This window comes from Magnolia sinica, chromosome 17, assembly GCF_029962835.1.
Source record: "Magnolia sinica isolate HGM2019 chromosome 17, MsV1, whole genome shotgun sequence".
Taxonomy (NCBI): Eukaryota; Viridiplantae; Streptophyta; class Magnoliopsida; order Magnoliales; family Magnoliaceae; genus Magnolia; species Magnolia sinica.
In genome coordinates, this window is record NC_080589.1 from 8,256,126 (window position 1) to 8,266,586 (window position 10,461).

Below are 10,461 nucleotides of genomic sequence, written 5' to 3' on the forward strand. Positions count from 1 at the left end.
AACACAAATATCAGCTTGATCCAAAACTAACTCGTGGGACCCAAGAAGTTTTCAATGGTACGCGTTCAATCCCGACTGCTTTTCATGGTGTGGTCCACATGAACATTGGATCTGCCTCAATTTTGGGCTCATCCCCTAAAATGATCTTGAAAAATGGATGGACGGCGTGGATATAACACATAATAATGATGAGTCCACATAACTTTGTCACGTCAACACACGAGGCAGTTAGGTGGTGTATGGCCCACCACGCTTCCCTTCTAGACGAGCCCACGCAAGGAGAGGAACCAATCATAGAGCTATGCTTCGACAAAATGCACCATTCTCGTGCACGTGGTAGCCGTGGTTCGTTGATCCGTGCCGTTGATATTGTGGGACCCACCGCGAGGATTCGCAACTTATGACAGATACTACATCGAATGATTGTCCCTCTTTTATGATCGCTTGATCCGTACCGCTAATATTATTGGACCCCATGCGGATCATACCATACGTTGCTATAGAGGTAATGACCATAGGTTTGACCGTTTGAGCTATGGCGTATGTAGAATCTGAACCGGTCATCGGGTGAGGCTCTAATGGATACCGCACATCTCAAGAATCATAGCTATCAAAAACTCAGGTGGGGCACGCCACAGAGAGCAATGTACAACCTACATATTTACTTGCTGCGGACCACCAAAATTTTGGAACGTTTTAAGTTTCAGTGTGTTACTTTTTCCTGGTGGGGCACACCTGATGAATGGACTGGATCGCATAAATACAATACGATGGACCCACATTACTTCTGGAAGTTTCCATGCTAATCTTCCACCTTGCTTCCTTCGGTGTGGCCCCCTAAGTTGTGAATCCGTCCGGATTTCAAGATCTCGGCCTAACATTTGGGGCCGCATCTAATGGATAGATTAGATCGCATTCAAACATAGAGATGACTCCCACACTACCAGAAGGGGTAGGAACCTCTAATATTGGAAGTTTGGAGGACTTCACCATCAGACATCCGCCCCATAATATCAACGGTCTAGATCAACCAACCGCCCCCACTGACACTATCAAAGTTCTGACACACGTGATCTTTAAAACATCACATGCAAGAAATACCAAATCTAAGAGGAACCACATGAGATGAGACACATAAACACATGATCAGAGATGAAAAACAGGTCATTTTCTACCATATATAGAGAAAAGGGCCAAAATCGAAAAAAATAAAATAAAAATAGGAAGACCAAAATGCCCTTTAAGTACACTTACAACCAAGGTTAATTTCGTCATTTTGAACAGCTATTTTCATCCAGTCAGGGTCAGCGCAGCTAAATATAGCAAACACGGAATCCAGCTCCAAAAATCTAAATTAAACAAAATGAATATCTGTTTTTCTTTTTTCATTTAATTTTTATTTCCAAAGGCACGAATAATAGAATAAAATACAAAATGCCTGGAAAAAACGCCGACAAAAATTGTAAAAAAAAAAAAAAAAACATGAAAAATAAGAAACGGAGAAAAATGCTTTTTAAAAAAGGAAGAAAATGGAGGAATTTACCGGCTATGACCGGTCAGGGAGAAGGCCGGTACAGGTCGTAAGGCGCCCAGAGCGAGTCGAGCGGGCAGGGCCGGTTCGAGTCGAGCCGGAGCCACGGCTTACCGCTCCCACTCCAGTGTAGCAAGCTGACCGGACCGGGGTGCAGATCCCGACAGCTGCCCTTCACGTTATCACCTCCAAGACCGTGCTGGTTCCATCTGTGCTCGATGGGTGCCACGTGTCCCGCGAAGACCAGAAGGAACGGCGGGAGTGATCCCAGCTCGTAAATCCGGCCGTACTTTTGGATCTCCATCCACCGTTCAATCCTTCTCGTGAACCCAAACCTCCTCCACTTCACCAGATCGATCACCATGACGCCGGTGTTGAAGTAGCACGGCCTCCGGCCGTTGAAAGCGCCGGAAAACCGCTCGTCGGACCAAAACCGGTCGGTGAAGTACTTAGTGAAGTTCGCGTGGCAGTATTCCGGCGCGCCGATAGTCCTCGGGCCCAGGGCCGTGGACCAGAGCTTCGAAACGTCGTCTACGACGACGAGGTCCGAGTCGAGGTAGACGACGCGGCGGACGCAGGGCTCGAGAATGTCGGCCAGGTAGTTCCTCGCGTAATTCAACGGCTGCTCGAGAGCCTGCCGTACGGACGTCGATATCAGGGGCCGCACGATCTCCGGGTCGAAGAAGTAGACCTTGAATTTCAGCTGCGGGAACGTTGCCCGGATCAGGACTTCGAGATCCGTCTCCGAGACCAGGAAGTGGAAGAAGATGTTCTCCGGGCAGAGCGAGTGCTGCAGGATCGAATGAACGGCCGCGATTGAGCCACGCAGGTACTCCACATCGAGCGTGATGGCGATGTGGACGAGCGACGGATCGCAGACCGTCATTTCCTTCCCGCCGGACCGGCTGCATTGGTCGGCATTGCTGAATGCGGGGGCTTTTCGGAAGGAGAAGCGTTTTGGAGAATCGACGGTCGAGATCTGGCCCGGAAATCGTAGATAGCCGTCGATATGTGAGGATCTGATTGCTTCTGCAGGGGGGAAAGACTGTAAAGAAGGAGATAAGACGATTAGGACCATCGCTGCGGAGAAGAATCCGGAAAATCTCATGATCCAGAGCATCTTCCTCCGTCTGAAATCTCCGTTCCTCTTTCTCTTCTTCCTCGCCACGAGATCTGAGAATCGAGAGGAGAGATTGAGGAAGAGGAAGGCAAGGGTCGCTTTGAGGTCTGCCAGGTCTGAGAAAAGAGGAGATTGGGAATCGTTTCGACTCAGCTGAGTTCGTCTTTCACAAATCGCATCGCTTGGAGAGGAAGCGATCTTCGAAAGGGGAATGGAAAGCAGAAAGAACAGAATCCATGGGTGCGAGAGAAGGCGGCCGCGAGAGCTGCTAACGTGCGCCAACGTGCGCTGCAGTTCTCTGCTTCCTCCTCTCTCCTCCCCTACATCAATAGCCGTCGCAAGTAATTCTCTCTCCCTCTCTCTCTCTCTCTCTCTCTCCCATAAATATCCAGAATTAATATTATTATAGAAAGGAAATAAATATTTACACCCTCGTTCTTTGATGAATACGCCCCTTTCCTCTTCATAGTACGTTTGTGGTGTCCACCGTTCTGTTTATGTAAAATCCAATCTGTCCATCAGGTGGTAAACATTATTTTCACCGTACATACAGAGGATTAGCCCAAATAATAGATCCCAGTGAGTTACACCTGATTAACGGTTTTCATGAAAGATACACATCATGGTGGCCCCAAATACACAAAGCTATACTTTGTCACGGTGCATCCCATCTGTACGGAATGGATTTGTTGCCCCCACATGTTCAGGTTTCTCAGCCAGAACTTTTGTAGTTTAGACTCCCATGTTGGTTCACCACCGCTTAGAAATGATGAAAGACACACCATGGTGGCCCATTTGAGTTGTGAATATAGATGAGTTTTGATCCCAGGGCCTACAGAGGGAGTGGATTTTACATATATAAAGTGATGGGCCCCACAGAGCTGATTTTTTTAAGGGCTGCCTTAAAACAGTTGTTGCACAGGTCCCAGTCCGAACGTCTGTACTGAAGACTAGTGTTTATTCACCACGTTTTATGAATGGTGGGTCATGTGTCTATTCAGAACTGCGTAGTACGAGCGTCAGTCAAAAACCCTCAGTAAATGCTAGTTGGAGTCTATCCAATGCTTCTCTTTCAACCATTCATTTGGTAGCAATCAGTTCATGGTTTGGATCGTCTTATATGTATGACTTTCGGTCCATGATCCATTCGAAGTATTCCTCGTAATTTGGACGGTCTGGATGTCCGAGTTTGTGCCACATTTGAGAAAGACGACTCACCACCACTTACAAAATGGTTGTGAACTAACAATGAGTGGGACGGGAATCGTCTGGAACACCTGTGTTGGGTCCTCTCTGTTCTATATTTAAATCCAATCCGTTCATCGGGTGAGAAACCATATTTGAACCGTACATGAAAAATATCAGCCCGATAAAAGTCTCTGATGGGCCACGGCAATGGTAACCATGTAAACTTGCTACTAGAGCATCAGAGTTCGCTCTATGTGGCTCACCTTAATTTTGGGGCAGGCTGATTTTTGTATCGTCAGTTCATCCTGGCGAGCCACACCTGATTAACGGTCTTGATGAAAGATACCGGTCATGGTTGTCCCACAAACAAACCTATGGTTGTCATCCCATCCTTCATCGTTCCACGTGGTGTGGCCCATCTCAGTTGTAGATCTGGCTAGTTTTTTTCCCCAGATTCTAGAATCTAGTATAGAATCTGATGGACGGGTGGATTTTACATACGCAACTGGTGTGGCCCACAGAGCAGATGTTCAAAGGGATTTAGGAAAAGGGGGTGTGTGGATTGAAAAAGAGAGGGGGGTAAATATCAGTTTGAAGTAATAAAAATGGTATTAATTAAGAATTACTAGAAAGAGGCGCTCATAAATATGGAAATAAAAAGCCCGAACCACAAAGTGCCAGGGCTTTGGGGAAGGGAATCGGACCGGCGGTGGATTTCGTCCTGCACCCGCTGGACGGAAACGGTCCAGGCAGAGGCTCCTTGGGGCTCACTGTGATATATGGATTTTATCCACACCGTTCATTCATTTTTCCAGATCATTTTAGGATTTGAGTCTAAAAATAAGAGAGATAAAGGCCTCAAGTGGACCACACAATGAGATTGAATTCTCACCATTAACAACTTCTTGCGGTCCACAAGTTTTGGATCAATCTAACATTTGTATTTTCCCTTCATCCAGGTTTTTTTTTGACCTCATGAGAAGGTTGGATGGCAAATAAACATCATGGTGGGCCCTATGAAGGTTTAAACGGAAGACATCATTTTCACTGCTGCTTCCTTTGGTGTGGTACATCTTAGCTTTGTATCTGTATGATTATTTTCCACATAACCTAAAACACTATGAAATAATGGATGGACGGAGTGGATAAAACCCATACGCCACGGTGGGCCCCACGGAGCTCCTGACTGGACAGATTTCCATCCAGGCGTGGGCAGGACGCAACGGCTTTCGATCAAGCCCCCCTACTTGCCCTGTCTTTTCATAAATTACAAACCTGTCCATCTTTATGAAATGACGGATATGTCCATCGATTGACTGAGGCCCACATTCAGATTGTTCTTAACCGTCTATTCGTTGATCCACCCATTGGGTGTTGCTATGTTTCCATCTGGGTGAGTTTTTGGAACATGGGCCATGCACTGTTGGTTCATGATGTTAAAATGCTTTGGATCCCCTGAAGATGGGCTCCACTTGAAGAACCGACGGCTAGGGTTGTAAGAGCGTGGGGTGGGGTCCAGATAGGGTCTAGATCTCGTTTGTGTTCCTGTGGGTACTCATCCAATCTTTTGACCTTGGCTTCAAATCAAGATTGGGTTGGGTTGGGTTGGATTGGGTTGGGTCAATATCAGATAAGGGCATCTGTATGGATGGGTCCACCTCAATGGATGGATGGGCTGCTTCTATTGTGTGAATGGGATCAATCAACAAGTTAATATAGTCCATGTGACAGATTTTGCAGAAGGTGGTCATTTTTTATGGGGCCAACCCAGTGGATTGGTTTCGAGGAGCTACACACATCAACGCCTGGAAGTTATCCATTGCTGGACCATAACTTAAGAGTCAGGTATGTGATAAATGCAGTCATGCTGGAATTGAATGTCTGGTTCAATTCAAACGAAACAATCATGACATGAGCACAAAGCACATACATGGTATGTGACGGAGATAGAATGAGATAGGTCACTTATTAATCACTTGTGTTATGTTTTAATTGATAACTAGGTTATACTCGGAGGGTAGGGTACGTCCTCAATAAAAATTTATTATACCTTTGTATTTAATAGAAAATGATTTTTTAATATAGATAAAAGAATAATAAAAAGAAATTCTTATGGCGAGTTGTAAAGAACATCCTCAGGGTACATTTCTATATAAAGAACTCTGTTTAATATTTGAATAGAATCCAACGCATGAGTATAAATTTGAATTATAGCTAAAGTTTAATAATTACTTGATTATTGATACGGATTACACTAAGGAATGTGAAAAGTTGATTACACTATGGAATATAATTAATCATCTATGCTAAGGAATGTAAATGACAGATAATTGAAAAGAAATTGAAAGATATGTTCGATTTGGTTTGTTTAGTTGGTATGATATCATTTGCAATTTCTTTTGCTATTTATAGCATTAATATGATCATCTCAATACTTCTCATGTTTTGACAATTGCTATAATCATTTTAACATTATTGACTTTCTAGATGTTTTTCATGTTTTGACGGTCGCTGTAACTGTTTTAACATTATACGATCTTTTGGAGACTTCCTTTCCACATGTCCTAATAACCGTTCCAAGCCTTCTTATTAATTCGACCACATTCTACTTAATTGTTCAATCGACCTCTTAAATGACTTTCGGCTGCTTAGTTTGCTTTTGAATTTCTTTCAACTGCTCCCTATCTTATTATCAATTGTTCAATAAACCTCTTAAATGACTTTCGGCTGCTTAGTTTGTACGAGCGCATACTAAATTAATCGACATGGAGCGCGTAAGCACTCCACAGGACCTAATCACTGTCGACAATCACCGTACGGCTCGGATTCATCGAAGTATCCAATGTGGCGAAACTAATTCGGCCACTCAATCAGGAACCGTTACCGATTGCCTGTACTACATAGTAGTCTTAATCATACTCAAATGCAATAGGTGGTAACATATGTTAATCATAACAGCATTTAACAAACAATTCAAACATAATTCTCATTTGAGCATTTTATCAAACATATTGAACATATTGTTATACATATGCATTTTATCAATAATTCACATAGTAGCAATTTACATTACATTAAGGAAACTATAAATATGGATAAGTTAGTTGAAAATCATATCTCAACACCCTTATTAAATACAATTCATCAAGAAATTTCTCATTCAGACATTTTATCAAACACTTAAACTACACATTACTACATACATGAACTAAATTAGTTATAGCATATATTATGATAAATCATTTCATAAATGAGTTGTCATACATATAACAAACATGTATTCTAAATTAATATTCATAACAGGCACAAATCAAAATTTCAATTTCATTCAAATATTTCAACAAGCACATGGAATGCATTATATATTCACATAGTCCACACACATGTATAATTTATTGAATATATCGTAACTAAGATCATATAGCAGTAATCATGTCAGACATAAATCATTGCTGACATTGAAAGCCTTGAAAACCATAACCTAAACGTTTATAGTCCGCACCTTTCGTCGGAATACTCGATTCGGAAGCGGTTCAAACACTACGTTCCCGAAAACGGAACGTCAGACACCTAAACAATGAAATAGGTTAGCCATTTCGTCGATTACTCTATTTGGATCTCTAAATCAATATTAGGGTTAGGATTTCTTACCCAAATCATAAACGAAGATGATTGTGTAGCGAGGTGGGGAGGTGAATCCGTGGCGTGGAGTCATGGGAAAGAATCCCAGCAACGATCTCCCTGTTTCTCCCTTCCTTCCTCTTTTCTCTCCTTTTCTCTCTCTCTCTCTCCTAGGGTTTGGAGAAAATCGTATGGAATGGGAGAGGGGTGGTTTAAGGTCTTTAATATGGGCCTAGAACTGACATCAATGGCCCCAGGGCCATGGTATACTTAGGTTATAACCAAAGGGCGATTGTTTCTAACGAATGGGGCTCATCTGGAGGTCCATTACCTGTCTATGTCACGGAGTAAGTTCCCTGACAATGGATTTAGGCCAGGTTATGATTTCAGTACGATCGGATTAGTGGATCGACCGTAGAGGACCCGTATCAGATCAACGATCGTTATCACTCGATCAGGGCCACAAGTATACGGATAAGAGCAGGGAAATTTCCTTGATCCATGGGTGAAGTTTGGTGAAAATCTGACGGTCTGAAGTCTTCAATTTCGATCGCAAGCGAACGGTCCAATTCACTTAAGTTCTGGTTCACTTTTTAAAGATAGTTGCGTTTCTCACACACTTCGCTCAAGGCTCAAGTTATGCATTTGTGGATACAATTTGGGCTCGATTCCTATGATGGTTGTCAAGCTTAATAAGGCGGTAATAACCTTATAGTTTCGCGGTAATCGGACTTTCGACGCGCGGTCCAGGTCCGAAACAGAGTTTCAATGTGCTCCCGAGAGCAACTACATTTTGGGATTTCTCCTAGGTTTGTAAGGGACGTTGAGTTAATGGTATTAATGATTTTGGGTCTTGCCATTTGTGGAAATGGTGGTTCGAGTTAAATCCACCACTTATTTAGTTTAGTACTCAACTAAATTTCGCCCTAATTACAATAGAATAAGGCCCTAGGGTAGTTCTGTCAATTTTTGGCACTTTTAGTTAGTATATTATTTTAATTAATTTTTTAGTAGTTCTTCATCAAGTCTACTTTATCTCCACTAAATTTCATAAGATTTCATATTTTAGAAAAATTCTAAAAATTCTAGAAGTAGCAGCTGTCCGAATTAATAATTTTTGGACAGTTGTCACACCAACCCAGATTTAAATATATTAAAATTTTTATTTTATTTTTCACTTATTTTTATATGAAACTAGACTTATTAATCTTCAATCTGGCTTTTGAATCACCTAAATCGAAGTTATATTGAAAGAGATGATTTTTTGAAGTCGGTTGAAGAATGTAAAAAATTGCAGCGAGTGTCCACGAATTTCAGTGCACCGGCAGAGCGCCGGGCAGTGCCACCACGCCCCGCCGTGGATGTGGCGGTGCTGCCGCGGCCCTCAGGTGGTGGTTCTACCACTCGTGTTTTGAAACGAGTGTATTTTGCAAATCGAAATGAGTTATTCGACATGCAATATATGATTTTGGGGTAGGAGAAGCTACTCTATCCAAATAACCTATTTATTTTGTGAGATTCTATACGGTCAATGGTCAAAAACTAATTTTATTTATATATTTACTATTTATAGTAAATTTTAGTTTAAGTACTGTTCTTCATCATTTAAACTTTAGGATTAGTGTCTAATATGAAAGTACTTAGAAAGATTTGAAGAACAAGGTGGTAAAAGGTAAGATTTTGAAGGAAATGGGTTGAAAGAGGATTTAAGAGTTTGGGATTGAGTTCTGAGAAGTCAATAAGGTGTTATAATCGACCCATTGCCTAAGGACATCCATCGCCAAGTTGGGAAAAATTCGGGACATTACATGAGATGACAGGTAGTTTTTAGAGATGGCTCATACAAAGCGTGTTTAAAAGTTGTTTGGTGGAGTATATTTCATGGACTTCATTTCTGACAGCGGCTTGTAAACCAATTAATTTATATCGTACTAATGTCTATACATGCAAGTATAATACCCAAATCCACATCCATAAGATTGACCCAACCCACACCTGGCCAGACACATTTGTTTTAACCACATCCAAAGGAAAAGCGGAGAGGCCAACCTATCAGATCATCCGTATAGGATACAAAAAGAAACCCTAGATATTTGATATCTTTCTTTTTGATTGCTAATCATCAATCCGAGTATCCATTGACAACCTTAGGTTAGTCTTAGTTTTAACTGGTTCAAGATGGCCAATGTGATTGCAAGGGAACTTTAAGATCCAAGAACTAGACTTAAATATGTGATCTATTACACATTTTCTATGGGAGGTGTTGCCATTGATGGAACAGTTGATAGGAATTGTTCCATTGACAAATATATGTTTTTGCCCATAGCTAAGTTTTAAGGCGTTATTTGTTCATTACTCAACATAAAAGGAAAGGTGAAAAAGGGAAGAGTGTGTGATAAATAAGAAGAAGATCACTTGAATCCACAAGGGTAGCTCTTGAATCCATAAGAAATAAGAGAGAAAATTCATATAATTTTATGTAATAATGTGTGTAGGATTTCTTAATTACATTACTAATAAAGAAAACATAAACAATAATTCAAAATTACCATAAAAAAAAGGAAGTAAATATCTCTTTCCAAACTCTAATTTGCTAAAATAGAAACATCCAAAAAACCTTATTAAAGCATTCATAGCATTATTAAGCAACTTCTAAAACAAACAAAAATTCTAAAACTACATAAATCAGGAGATACAAATAAAACGAGAATTTCTAAAAATTTCTAAAAATAATAAATTTCTCCTAAAATTGTAATTTTAAATCGTAGCTGTGCATTTTTTTTCTTCAAAACGGATGAATTTGGCTGTCATGGCAGGTTAGTTGACCCGTGGAAGTATTGTTATATAAAAGTTGATAGATTGTGCGTTTCATGATAATGCCTATATCAAAAGTTACGATTGTTTTACGGTCCACACTTTTAACAACATTTTTTCTCTATCCGAAATGAATTTCTTCCAACATATACTTTGGCCCAATCACATTATTCCCCATGTAGGACCA

General features: G+C 41.1%; 1 protein-coding gene across 1 annotated transcript; it reads right to left on the reverse strand.

Moving 5' to 3' along the window:
* Positions 1–1,350: 1,350 nt before the first annotated feature.
* LOC131230920 (probable galacturonosyltransferase-like 7) lies at positions 1,351–3,090 on the reverse strand. The gene has a single exon (XM_058226943.1). The coding sequence runs from the start codon at positions 2,649–2,651 to the stop codon at positions 1,557–1,559; it is 1,095 nt and encodes a 364-aa protein (XP_058082926.1). The 5' UTR covers positions 2,652–3,090; the 3' UTR covers positions 1,351–1,556.
* Positions 3,091–10,461: the final 7,371 nt, after the last annotated feature.

Bases quoted from the DNA above. Each gene is read 5' to 3' on its own strand.
- LOC131230920 (XM_058226943.1), bottom strand. From the start codon at position 2,651: ATGCTCTGGATCATGAGATTTTCCGGATTCTTCTCCGCAGCGATGGTC.